The sequence below is a fragment of the Chaetura pelagica genome, unplaced genomic scaffold, assembly GCF_000747805.2.
Source record: "Chaetura pelagica isolate M959 unplaced genomic scaffold, ChaPel_1.0 scaffold70, whole genome shotgun sequence".
NCBI classification, from domain to species: domain Eukaryota; kingdom Metazoa; phylum Chordata; class Aves; order Apodiformes; family Apodidae; genus Chaetura; species Chaetura pelagica.
Window position 1 is genome coordinate 2,173,176 of NW_009952265.1, and position 14,107 is coordinate 2,187,282.

At 41.2% G+C, this 14,107-nt stretch overlaps 2 protein-coding genes across 2 annotated transcripts in view; one reads left to right on the forward strand and one right to left on the reverse strand.

Moving 5' to 3' along the window:
* Positions 1–4,871, forward strand: part of PLEKHH1 (pleckstrin homology domain containing, family H (with MyTH4 domain) member 1) — a 44,470-nt gene extending 39,599 nt beyond the window's left edge. Inside the window, exons 23-28 of the mRNA XM_010007686.1 lie at positions 385–526; positions 1,299–1,441; positions 2,386–2,515; positions 3,448–3,534; positions 4,079–4,225; positions 4,544–4,871. Of these exons, the coding sequence (XP_010005988.1) occupies positions 385–526; positions 1,299–1,441; positions 2,386–2,515; positions 3,448–3,534; positions 4,079–4,225; positions 4,544–4,720 (826 nt within the window). The 3' untranslated portion in view covers positions 4,721–4,871. The remainder of the gene's footprint in view (positions 1–384; positions 527–1,298; positions 1,442–2,385; positions 2,516–3,447; positions 3,535–4,078; positions 4,226–4,543) is intronic.
* A 6,250-nt stretch (positions 4,872–11,121) lies between these two features.
* PIGH (phosphatidylinositol glycan anchor biosynthesis, class H) overlaps positions 11,122–14,107 on the reverse strand; it is a 3,651-nt gene continuing 665 nt past the window's right edge. Inside the window, exons 2-4 of the mRNA XM_010007726.1 lie at positions 14,037–14,107; positions 13,356–13,439; positions 11,122–11,223 (exon numbers count right to left, since the gene is read on the reverse strand). The exon at positions 14,037–14,107 is cut by the window's right edge and continues 208 nt beyond it. Of these exons, the coding sequence (XP_010006028.1) occupies positions 11,122–11,223; positions 13,356–13,439; positions 14,037–14,107 (257 nt within the window). The remainder of the gene's footprint in view (positions 11,224–13,355; positions 13,440–14,036) is intronic.

Consider the following 14,107-nt stretch of genomic DNA (forward strand, 5'->3'; position numbering starts at 1 on the left):
CGTGTAGGAGTTTATACGTACAGAGCAGAAGCAATTCTGTATCCTATGATAAGCAGAGAAGGCTATATCTTAAATGTTTCTTACCTGTGCCTGATGGGGACAGATACTGTATTTAATAAGGCTCCACTGTCTTGAAGTGGTTGGTGATCAGAATTCAAATGTCTTCCAAAGCTAGAAAGCATGTTTTGAGCCTCCTTGCCTAAACCTTGTCCATAAGGGAGACTCCTCCGCTTCCAAATCTCTGTGCAGTACCTGTGAAATGCTCAAAGTTAACTTTGGAGAAGGAAAAAAAAACCAACACCTCCTACTTTTATTTTTAGTCACCTTGATTAAAGTTCCCACCTCTAATTCCAGTTCACAGTATCTTTCCTCACTGCATTTTAGGCTGTATTTTCGGAGCCAGGCCAAAGGTGAGACAGACCGGGAGCGGTTGCTGCTGGCTTTCCAAGTCAGCAATGAAATAGCCAATGGAAGGTTTCCTGTTAATAAGGAATTAGCTCTGGAAATGGCAGCTCTGATGGCTCAGGTGAGTACAGCTATGGGTAGAAATCCTCCCTTTTGTCCTCCAGGGACTTCAGCTGTACACTGAATATTTTTGGCTAAGCAGCCATCTTTTACATCAGAAATGTTTTTTCTTATCAGACACATAGTCTGATCTGTGCCATGCCAAACACATTATACCAGAGATATGGAAATATTATCACTACTGGAATTCCACTTTATAGTAAAAACTTACCCTGTTGCACTGCCAATAGCCTCTTAGTCAGGAAGAGCATTTTGTAGGATCCTCCATTAAACTTCCTGGTTTGCATTTAGCATCTTACCACATAAAACACATGGTATGGGTTGTGGGCATGATAAGCAGGATAATAATTTCTTCCTGAGCTGAAAATTGTTGTTGCATTTGTTAAAGCAATGTAAACTGAGATGAAGAAGCTGGGAACGCTGTCCAAGTATTTACAAATAGCCTGTTGTTTTAATTACTTTACTGAAAATAAGCCCCAAAAACTTGGCAGCCATACAGAAGCATCTCCCTACAACAAGTAGCTGGCTGAGATCTTGTCTCCATTTCTTAGATCAGTAAAGAATTCTATGGGCAGTCATGTCCTCAGTAGTTGCTCTGTTTTATACTTTTACTATCTTAAATGCTGTAGACAAAATTCTCCTGCTTAATGGTGTCTATTTGCATGACTAATAAACACAGTAGTTATCTGTATGGGAATTCATGGAATGTTCTACTGCAGTAAAAAAAAAAACAACATAGCTCTGTTGCACTATAAACTATAATGTTGTCTTAGGTGGAATATGGGGATTTGGATCGACCAGGATATTCAAGCCCTGGGGGAATATCACAATCAAAAATGCAGCATCTTCTTCACCAGGTCTTAGATAAATTCTACCCCAAACGCTATAAGCAAAACATTACTCCTGAACAGCTCAGGTAAACTGTTTGATTTTCTATACATTTCATTGAAAAATATTTTACTGGCAAAAATGTAGAATTCTGTCTTTTTACTTAAGAAGTTTCAAGGAGGCCTGTCAAGTTTACTTGATGTAGAAGCTTAAACAGAACACAGGCTTCAGGAAAGGTTGCTCTAAAATAAACTAACAGTTAACTAATGCAAAAAGAGCCAAATCACCAACTACTTTTCCCCTAGACAAGAAGTTTAAGCCTCTCACTTCAATTAGACATCTCAGTTCCAACAAACACTAAGCTAAGCCTAAAATGGATTCTGTTTCTGGGTTTTTGTTTTACCCTTCCCCCAAGTGTAAATTGAATCCAGATGCCTAACGTTTGCAGTGAGCCATAAAACCAGCACATACAGGCTGCTTCAGGCCATGCATTCATTCTGGTAGGACATATTTTAGTAGGACTTTTTGATGTTCTCACTTGGAAATTGTCACACACAATACTGAGATCTCAAGTACAGAATGCAGGCCGTGCCATGGATCTCAGCTTTAACTGTTTTAATGAAAGAGAACGGTGATCTTCCAGATCCAAAGCTATTTAGGGATGCAGTGGTGGAACTAACACAATAGCTCCCTTTGGAAGTAAATTTCATCTGCAGGTAGCAAGGTAGCTGCCAACTATCCCAAATGAGCCAAATCAAGAGTGAATTAATATAAATTGCCACTCCACATAGAGCATCCTACAGACAAATTAATGTGAAGGTTTATGTAATAAAATAATTGTGGAAGTAGAGAAAATGCTAAAATAAATGAGGGTTGTACAACCCTCATAACTGACAGTGTTGGCAGCTTTGTCCCTGCTGCTGGTAGAACAGCCTTTTTGGAATGAGAGGTGTATCTATTAAGTGTTACAATGTTACCTTCCTTTGGAAGACCTTAGTAAATACTGCTGTCTTGTGTCTTGGATTCTGAAAGGCAACTGGCTGACCGGCTGGCGACAAAGTGGATGGTGCTGCAGGGATGCTCTCCCCCAGAATGCATTCGGATTTATTTGACAGTGGCCCGGAAATGGCCTCTCTTTGGAACCAAAATATTTGCTGCTAAGGTAACTGGAGCACACTTTATTATTTTGTTCCCGAGTTTGAACTAGCTGAGCAGACATACACCTGTGATAACACGGGTTGAAAATGCTTCTGCTTCAGGAAGGCGAAAAACTGAACAATACTCTGTTCAAGCAAACAGCTGCTTGGTACCACTTAGGTTTAGAAAGAAGGAAGAGAAACATGCTCTAGACACTAGAGGCTGCTAGCGTTCAGTAAATACATACTGAAGCTTCCCTTGCTGCATCAGCTGATTGTAATACAGGGTACTAACTGTCCTTACAAACCTTGCCAAAGCTTTCTCAGGCAGGAATTTTCCTGGTCATCAAGGTTGCAATTAAAAAATACTATTTACATACCACTGGAGGGGTGGAAGGCTCCCCCATAAATCACACCTGGCAGCTGATGCTAGCTAAAAGGGGGTGTTTAAATGCTGGTCTGTGCTTGACACAGAGCTGGCTGCTTCCCTTGCCACAGGAGAAAGGCAAGCTCTACTAAAGTCCTGTTGCAGGAACAGAAAAACTAAAAGCAACTACTGGGATGGCTGCCAGCCCACAGGCATTGGCAGGACTGCAAAGAGTAGCTGGAGGGAATGCTTGTCCCAGTAGCACCGTCCTTCAGCCCATCCCAGGCAAGGCTCTATACCTATTACCCATGCCCAAACTAATGCCACAGCACACAATGGCTGTATGAGAAATCTTGTTTTGACATTGACCATCTTCCCAACCCCACACAAACCTCCTCTATTGAAAACGTTATTCCAGATTTTGAGAGAAGTCCTCTCAAAAAATCAAACCAGTAATCAAAATATCAGGCCACTAAGCCTATAGGATTCTTTCTTATCTTCACTTTATCCTTAAACCCCAAGATTTATGACAGAGATATCTTTGTGTAGTGGTCAAGAAATATCTAAATTAATAATTTCATTTTTCCCTAGCCTATTTTCCCTTCCTCATTGGAAGACTGTCCAATCTGGATAGCTGTGAATGAAGATGGTATCAGCATACTGGATTATAACACTATGGTATGGTGAGGAACACTGATTAAGAAAAGTAACTTACCTCCCACAGAAAGACATTCCCTCTGAGTGCATTTAAAGTCACTAAAAGTTTGTCTTTAATTTAATATGGATCCAGAAGTTAATTTTTAGAAGTCAGAGATGAGGGAAGTCAGTGCTGTATTTGAATACTAAATAAACAAAGTAAAATTACAGCTACAGAGTAAGGTAAGGTTTCATGGAACAGCTCACTTCCTCTTCAATGGGCAGCAAATATGCTCATACATCTAGCAAAATCTCAGTGGTACGTGCTTTACTACCACCCTCTGGGATATAACAAAGTTTGGAATGTTGCTCTGTAGCAGTGAGGCATCAAGCAAGCTAGGAGACAACTAGAAATGCAATCCACATTTGAGATTTCTCTGCCAGCTATTACCTGTAGAGCCAACTACCTATACTGCCTATTATGGCTGGAGATTTGGTGTTTCTGCAGTAACAAATATATTAGTTTAAGGTGGCCATTTTTTCTTTTACAGAACTATGACTCTTTAAAACTCTCTGTTGTCTGCAGCACTTGAAGGTCTCTTATTCATACTCCTCTGTGCTGACCTTTGGAGGCTGTCGAGATGACTTCATGATTGTAGTCAGTCAAATGAAAGAAAGGAGCTCTGGAAAAAACAGCACTGAAAAACTCCTTTTCACAATGGCAATTCCAAAGGTAATTATAGAACAAACAGTGAGTTTCTTTCCACCTGGCAGCATCACAGCTGGTCATTTTGTACAAGCCCTGGGGACTGGTACTTGTGGCTGCTGCTCTAGCAATATATATACAGTAAGTCAATTCATTCAATAAGCTGGAACCTTTCATCAAGAGACTTATTCCACCTAACTCTTAAAGACAGAGCTTAATTTAAAAACCAAACAACCCCACGTGAGAAAGTATTTTACAAAAGTTATGCTGTCAATAGGTTCTAAAAATCAAAGGGCACTCTTACTTCTAATGGACTTACAATAAATCATTTTCATTTTTCCCTAGATTGTTGAAGCAACACTTCTTATTGCCAGCTATATTAACAGCCGTTCGACACCTTCACTCCTATCCTCTGCACAGCCCTCCCGAAGCAAAACATCTGCTAACAAGCTCTGGGAGACTGAAAATCGGTGCTTTTTCCCTTCCATGCCCCGAAACACTAAGGGGCCCACCCTGCTCTGAGGGCTCATTCCAAATGACTCCAGGGATTAGTTTTGGCTTATTTGTTTGCTTTGTGTTTTGTTGGGGTTTTTTTGCACTGCTCTGTACTGAATTGCAGACTGCTACGATTTTGATGGTTACACACCTTACTTTAATGCAGGCTCTGATTCTTTTTCCATAATAATAGACAAAGTTCCTTAAGGTAGAGGCAGTGTCCCTGCTCTTAAAGTATCTTGAATGTGGGGACTGTGCAGGCGTTTCCTTGCCATGCCACACTCCATCCAAAATACCACGCCTCAGGTAATTTGCTTGCACAGTGCTCCAGTCACATTCTCTCTGCTCTCTTTCCTCACACCCATTCTTCCATTACCTGACCGTACCACTTTGCTAACAAGCACATCTGTTTTATTTGATCCCTCCCATTTTCAGCTTTGCACCTGCCTTTAGATGACTGCACACCCTGTGTCTGGAATCTCAGTCCAGCTCCTAAAACCTCTAGTGACCTGTTTTCCCTATCATAGCCCCTTTAAATTATAATTTCCAGTAATCTTTTGTTTGCATCCATCCCTAATTTGCTCACTTCTTACCTGATTTAGGCTGCAACCTCTGCATGGCAGATTTGAGTGGCATGTAGGCTTGAATCTGACTGCAGTGGGCTGAGCACACAGTCCTATTTGAAGTAAAAACAGGTGGTAATGGATACTGTGGCATGTGGCAGGAACCCAGTACAAGGACGCACCCTGTTGAATTCTGCCTGAATCAGGAGCTGCGTATCACTGCCTCAGAAACTAGATACACACTGTTACCAGGGTGCAAAGATTAACATGACATCTTCTGATCAAGTAGTTTAGACATAACTTCAGCTCTATGCTCTGGTTGCGAATAGCCATAGTATTGAAGTTTTAACCAGTGTTTAAATTCAATGTTGCCACTCCCAGGACAACTATTAAGACAGTCTTTTTGCAGAGACCATAACAGTTTTTATGCAACAACCAAAACAATTTAATTTTCCCTAGAGCTGTAACGACTCCTCCCTGAAACTGATGCCAAAATTGAAAGACAGAAACATTCCAAGTCATTGCTCCAGGCGTGAATGAAAAGAAGAAGACATTGTTCAGAAGGAAGAGAATCTAAACTGACAAGAATAATTCTGATGCGAGTCAAGGATAATTTCAGATCTGAAATAAGGACTAAAGAACAAGATTTCAGTGGTACTCAAGAATATTTTCAACATCAAATAGAGGTGAAAACCTAGTGTCTTTGCATGTTGAGGTCTGGACAACTGGGTCTGGAACAGTGTCAGAGGATGCCCCAGCTCCTACAGGACTGATAGACATTTCAGGAGTCAATGCTGCTCTACACAATAGATGACCATTAGGTTGCTGCTACAGGGCTGCATGTATCACATGCTCCACCCTCAGACCAACACTTCCAGAGATTCTTTCTGTTAATCTCTGTTGTAGATGTTTCAGGATGCATTTGAAACTGAACATAATCACAGACAAAGGAAGACAAGGCAAGCACATGTTGTACTTCCTCTGTCTTTCAGCAGCTGAAACGTATCTTCCCAAACCAGCTCTACCATTCTGACTTGGCAGAAGCTGTTGCTTTCAAACTCCTGCTTCCTCCATGCTACCATAGCCAGGAAGAGGTAGTCAGCAACTGTGTACTCAAGTATTGTTGTTCAGACTTCCCTAAAGAATGGGTTTTACTAAATCTGTTTCAAAGGGATTAGATATGATTGAGAAGGTTAATGGATTAAAAAAAAAAAAAAAGGAAATTAAAAAAAAAAAAAAAGGAAATTAAAAAAAAAAAAAAAGGAAATTAAAAAAAAAAAAAAAGGAAATTAAAAAAAAAAAAAAAGGAAATTAAAAAAAAAAAAAAAGGAAATTAAAAAAAAAAAAAAGGCAATTATAGAAAAATAGAAATCTACCTGGCTTCAACTATTTTGCTAAGCATGCTAAAAAAGCCAAGGGAGAACAACTGCACTTTCAAAAGTACCATGTGCAACTTCGTAATTATGCATTCATGGGCAACTTTCCCAAATTAAAACAGTGTGAATCCAACCATTAGAACAAATTCAGCAATAGCAAACCAAAGCTATTTGCAAATGAACAAACCAACCATACCAGTGGTTTTTACTCCCTAGTACCGGCTACCAACCTTGAAATACCCAACTAATGCACTCAGTGGAGCTGATACTTAGAGAAGTTTTTGTTTCACATGTATGGTGGGTGCAAAACCACAAACTAATCAGATAAGAACATGAGACAGACAAAAATAATTCTAAGAAATTCCTTATTTTTATAACATAAAAAAAACCCACCAAAACCACCCATTTTGGGCTGTGGAAACAATATGGCAGAGACAAGCCAGGAAAAATGTGTATTAATAGAGACCTGATTTGCACATACTGTAACATACCCACTTTTAATGAATTTAAGGACATTCCTTTGAAGTTACAGAACAGGGTGGAAGCTGAGCCAAAAAAAATTTTGAGAAGGTATTTAGTCTTTTTTTTTTCCCCCTTAATTACTTCTAAGAGACACTATATATCCTGATTGAGTGGTCAGTAGTATGTATTTCCCCTCTCTAGATATACATCTCGCATGTATACAGATACATCAGTTTGAATACAGAGAAGATAATTTCTCCTCACTCAATCACCTGTGCCTCACAATTGCTCTGGTGTCTGAAGGTCTGTTTGGCAGACTGCTTCTTGTATCCCACCAGTAAGAAAACTGCTACAGAATAAATAAGCTAAGCTGTCATTGGTGCTGGAGATGCTCAAGGCATAAAAGTCTCCAGTTCACAGTTCAGAAGCTGTACTTTGCTTTACAGTGCTAACACTCAAGGCCTTAGAGACACGTACCAGGGCACACAGGAAGCAGAGATGTTGAATAAGCAGGAGCTGGCCTGAAGCTCATTATTTTCTGCCTTAATTGCACTTTAAATTGAGAGGCATGGCAAATAGAACTTATTTTTTCTTCCTTATTTTTAAAAATATCCACCAATACTTGAGTATTTCAGGGACCACCCCAGTCTGATGGATGCACATATACCTCCTATTTATAGCTTACCTGACTTCAAAAAAACCACCCTGTATAGATACCTATTTTGTATGATTCTTTGGCAGAGAAAACAATTTTTATTTTGCGCAATGCATTTGGAAATTACTATTGCTGCAGCATAGAATGAAGTTGCAAAACCCTTTGTTTTCCTAAATGCCATGCATATGTAAACAGCTGGGAGATCCTGCAAGATTTCTGTTTGTTCTTAAAATGCAGTTGTCATTAAGGAAACTGTATTATTCTCAGAATAAAAGAAACTATTTTAAAAAACAAAATAGTCTCTCAAAATAAACAAAAAATGGACAAAGATTGTGTCTGGTATCCAGGATCGTACCTGGTGAGAACCTGCTGATTCCTTTTTCTCTCTGCTGATCAGCTTTAGTGGATGACTAAAGTACACCCCGTGGGCACAGGATGTTCACTCAAAGAATCATAGAATGCTTTGACTTAAAAGAGACCTTAAAGATCATCTAGTTCCAACTCCCCTGCATGGTCAGGGCCACCTTCCACTAGATCAAGTTGTTCCAAGCCCTATCCAACACTTCCAGGGAGAGGGCAACCATAACTTCTCTGGACAACCTGTTCCAGTGTTTCGCCATTCTCACTGTCAAGAATTTCTTCCTCATGTCTAATCTAAATCTGCCCTCTTCCAGTTTGAAACCATTACCTCTTGTCCCATCACTACATGCACTTACAGAGTTCCTCCCCAGCTTTCCTGTAGACCCTTCGTGTACTGGCAGGACACTAACAGGTTTCCCCAGAGCCGCCTTCAGGCTGAAAACCCCAACAGCCTGTCTGCATAGCAGAGGTGCTCCCACCCTTGCATCATCTTTGTGGCCTTCCTTTGGACTTTCTCCAGGAGCTCCATTTTCTTCTTATGTTGGGGTCTCAAGAACTGGACAATGTACTCCAGGGGGGGGTCTCACAAGCGTGAAGTGGAGGGGGAGAATCTCCCTCAACCTGTTGACCATGCCCAGGACACAGGTGGCTTGCTGGCCTGCAGGCACACATTGATGGCTCATGTTGAGCTTCTCATCAACCAACACCCCCAAGTCCTTTTCCTCAGGGCTGCTCTCAGTCCATTCTCCCCCCATTCCATATTTGTGCTTGGGATTGTCACGACCCAGGTGCAGGACCTTGCATTTGGCCTTGTGGAACTTCATGAGGTTTGCACAGGTCCCTCTGGATGGCATCCCTTTCGCCAGTGTGTCGACCTCACCACACATCTTGGTGTTGTCAGCAAATCCACTGAGGGTGCACTCAATCCCATTTCTTCAAAAGATGGCTAAAACAATCTTCTAGACTTCCTCCTGTGACAGTTACTGGATCATTTATTCAGTGCATATTCTCAGGACTTCATGGGATTTTTACAGCACAGTCAAAGTTTCCAGCACACTCCTAAGCCCAAGACTGTCCACTCTGTTAAGACATAATTTATTTTCTGACACATCCTCCTCACTGCTCAGCAAATCTTCCTGCTGCTACAGTGCTCCTCAAGGGCCTTGACCATTTTTCCTCCCCATGAAGAAACACCCTGGCTGAGCCACACCCCAATCCATACACAACTCAAGTCTCACATGCTTCGTAGTCAAGGCACTGTAGCCTTCAGAGTCATGCTCCCAGGCCTGCCACTCTGGTTAATGGCCAATTTCTGTGCCTGCCTCACCCTTCCCAGTTCTGCCTGGACTTGCAACCAAACACAGCCTGTACCAGGGTGCAGCTTTACTAACTTCAGAGAGACTCGTTAACTTACATTAGGGCAGCACTGGAATTGAAAATCTGGCCAACCACAACATTTAGTATTTGTGAGAAATAAAACCATAAAAAATTAATAATCTAGATGTTGCCCAAAAGCAAGTGGCATATCCCCAAGCTGCTGCCTTTCACTTGGACCACCAGAGTACCTCCTGTGACGTGAATTAACTTGTGTCTTTCAAACTTTGTAGCACCATGAAAAAAAAAGCCACCTTATCTCTACCATATTGCATGATGGTGTGTTGCCACATTTTAATTCTAAATTATGCAGACAACCACAGTACAGCACTGTATGGAAGTTAAGCACAACTCCTAGGCTCCTGCCAACTTGCTGGTTTAGCTGTTGTGTTGACATTTCAATTGTCTGTTACATTACTAAGGAGTCATGGGGAAAAAAAAGGTAGAATACCAGTTAAAGGTTACAGTAACTTTTAGCCCATCAACAAGGAAGCATTACACAACCTTGAGTTACTCCTGAGAGAACAGCTCAATGAAACTTTATTCACACAGTCATTGCCATCATTTTCAACAACACATTTTCCTCTTCTCAGAGCAACAGATGTGCCCCTCTTAATGCCACACCTTTTCCAGGTCCTGTGTCACCATGCCCCTTCCCCATTCAGCAACAAGTCCACATTTTTCCTGTCTTCCTTTTGCTACTTAGGTGCTTGCAGAAGCCCTTCTTGTTGCATTTGATATCAATATGTCAAACCCCAGGTGGGCTTTGTCTTTCCTAGCCACACCTCAGACAGTGTTGCTATATTCCTCCGAGGTCACCTGTCCCTGCTTCCACCTTCTGTGTACTTCCTTTTTGTGTTTGAGTTTTGCTAGGAGCAACTTACTTATCTATACAGGCTTCTTGGCATTTCTGCTTGACTTCATGCTCATTGGGATGGACTGTTACTGACCTTGGAGGAGGTGATTTTTTAATATCAATCAGCTTTCTTGGACCCCTCTTCCCTCTAGGGTCCCAACCCATGGGACTCTTTCAAGCAGACCCCTGAAGAGGCCAAGGTCTGCTCTCTTATGTTTACTTAATTAAACATAAAAGAATGCAACAGAGTATTTTAATTGTTATTTTCTTTCTGAAATTTTCCTGTGGATTAAGAAGTTAACATCCCAGCCCACCCAACAGTTTTGGTATTTAGTATTTGGTATCTTCTTTTTTCAAACAAAAGGTTAAATAGAAACTAAGAAAATGCACATTTTTGGCAGTGTGTCCAAGGTTGCACTGTGAGTTTATCAGAATTTTCAGATCCACAAACAAGTAATGGATGTTCTTTCCTCCCTTTGCTCTGTTTCTCTGTAATTCTTTTCTGGAGAGGCAAAGAAAAATCTTTTTCTGTCTCACTATAAGAAGTTCTGCTCACCTGTCTTTGTAGCAGAAGATTTCAAGGTTCACTTGTGTGCTTGAACTGACAATTTCTGTAACAACTCTGTGAGTCTGGGCAGGCCTTTAGCCCTAACATCACTGTACTGCTGCACCACTTCCTACTCATCTGTTAAAAAAACAGCCCCGGGGCAGTTTTGCTTCCTCCTCCATGTGTCTCTCCAAGTCTTGCACCAAGTTTGCTGCCTTGATTTATTTTTTTTTTACTATTTTATACCACTTGATTGAGGAGCTGTCTTCCTCTGCTCCAGGATTTCTTGACAACTTTTGTACACTTCTATCAAGCAGTCCAGACGCGGCTTGGAGCTCTAGAATTAAAGTCAAACAACAGAGAATGAGGCCCTGAACTGGCTGTAAAAGAGCTGGAAATCTTTAACTTCCCATTGGTGAGATTTGTCAGGCAAAGAAAGGAAATGTGGAGATAACTGACACAAAGGTGACTATCAGAAACAGACGTGTAGAAGGAATGCAGTACCAAGGTACGTAGGCATCTTTCCCACATTAAGTCAACGGAGAACATGTTTTGTTGAGAAAGAATTCAGAAAATTCCAGGTGGTGTTTGGTGCAAGCTAGTGATACAGGAATGCAAAGCCATTCCATAAGCTGTACCAGCTCTGTACAGCCAAAATGCCAGTCCCTAAAGCTGTCAGGTCAAAACACAAGCACCCCTCTGCAGTTAGCCTGAGTCACTCACCAAAACAGAAATCCTCCCTTCTCTGCTCACGGTGCACAGTGACAGCATGGAAGAAAATCCACACCTTCCAACCCATTAACCTATCTATTAGATCATACAGCCTCTAGAGACCTACCCTAATCCACCAGCCTAGATGACCTCCACATTGAAAAAACTGTTTTCAGGACAGGGAATTTAGACACCTGGCCCTTGGCCCCTGCTGGTACTGTCAACAAAAGTACAACAGACAGTTAACTGAAAACATCCACTCATTTCACACAAACAGCAAACAGTGGTCAAAGTATAATGATATTCCATCACTTCTAACCTGGACAAGATTAAAACTGGCAAGGAGGTGAAAGTTTCCCAGTCCCATAGTCTTTATGGTCCCATGACTTTCAAGCTCCCAAAACAGCATTACTGTGTAAAGTCCATCAAACACCTCTCCTTGCAAGTGTTGCTTAAGAGAACAATAGGTCAATTCAGCACAGAAAAGCTCCTGTGCTCAGTGACACAGTAAATTACATTTGTGAAGGCTGACACAACTTAGAGGAACCCAGTGAAGGAGACACAATAAATTTACTAATTATTGCTCCTTCAAAACTAAGTAACATACTGACTTGCATGCTAAAGCAAGAATTACTGACAGGTAATGAATTGCAAACTGACACAGCTCTTTCTGTACTTCCTTTGCTGTTGGGAGTCAACTCTACCAATACTAAGATATTTCCATGGAAACAAAACTGTTCAGAGTTGAGCTGGGGAAAGGGGAAGAAACTACACAACTGCTTTGCAGCCTCTTTGAAGCTGGAAAGCAGCATGTGTAACTAAAACCAGGTTCCTAAGTGCAGGTGGAACTTATCAGGTGTTTACTCCCAGCAAATCCTATTTTCTCCCTTGAATATGTGTGAAATACTTAATGTATATTGTTGCTAGTAAATGTCTTTACTATTGTGGGACTAAGTTAGCAGCAACTATCAGTGGAATAGTCTACTTATGCCTATAAGTACTTAGAAGACTGACTGTGTCCAGTCATAAAATGGATGTGGACTACAAAACAGCAATCACCAACAGGAGGTGAATTAGGAAGGACAGAGGGGGCTCTAAGCCTCAGCAATGGAAGATAAGAGGCACCTCTGCACTGCTTACCACCCCTCAAGGATCAGGGCATTGTTGTGTTAGGCATGTAAAGAAAGGCAGAAAGAAAATCTATTCCCAAAATGGGACTATGAACAGGTTAGCAAAAGAAGAGAAAGGGGAGACAGGGTAACAGTAAAGCAAACAAGTTATTATACATTAAGCAAATTGCTCACAGCTTGTACTGTGATCTTTGTCAATGGGTAAAGTCATTCTAATGCCAAGGAGGTTTTTATGAGCACTTTTGGCTCGGAGCTGAGAGAAAAATCAACTACAGCACAGTGCTGTAGTTATGACAGTAACACTGATCATGAGACTACACAGAAAGCTGTATGAATCCTCAGTATCCTACATGACCTAAAGACTTCTACTTTATGCAAGGTCCTGGTTGGGTTCAGATTTACACAGCTCCCTGTTCTTCAAATGGAGGGTAAATGAAAAAAAGACCCCTAGTATGTCATTCTGAGAGATGTCTAATACCACCTGTTCCACAGTGCTCTAAGACCCAACCTGAGGGGCCAGTAAGGGCCCGTAATAAGCTACTTGTAGTGGAATAAAGTTACACTCAGACAACAGGCACACACACACAGGCCACAGATCTGGATTTCTCCACCATTCAGTCAAACTCACCTGAAAGAGTGGCACAACCTCAGATACTCCCTGAGGATCTCCAGGGTCCTGGAGGAGGATGCACAGGTAGTAGATAACTTTTTGCTACAAGACAAAATCATCAGAGTTTGAAAATGCTATGAAAGTGCCAAGAGGATCTGTTTAAACTCACTGGGCTGAAGGCAAATCACTTGAGGCCACAGTCAAGTCTACAAATTTATACCTATAGTTTTCCTCCCTTCACACACAGAAAATTACCTGTGTTTTTTCCTATTAAATTTTCAACCTGAAAAGAACACACACATGCTGGAAGGGTAAGGTCTGCTTTTCTACAAGAGCTTTGCAGAAAACCCCAGAAACTGGACAAATAAGTTCCTGAGTTGTCTTCTTACCCCTGTCTTGACTTCTTACAGAGTTGGGCATCAGGATTTGTAATAACTGTACAACACAAAGAATGAACACCACTAGCTCAGTGTTAGTAGCATTATCTACAGGGTGGATTTGGCTTTCTGAGGTGATTTGTTTGCTTAAGTTCTCCTTTAAAGGTGAAAGAACAGACAAGAGAATCAAGAGAGAAATCTGAAACAAAGCTTGCGATGTCAGTGAATCTATGGATAGTGCTATGCTTAATTTCTCTGGTGAAAATACACTGGATGTGAGTGTACCCACAGACATACAAGCGGAAAGACTGTGTATAATTACCATATGGATGGCTTCATTGATAACCACATCCTTAACTCGACCCATCTCAATAAAAGTTGTGCTCTCTTTCC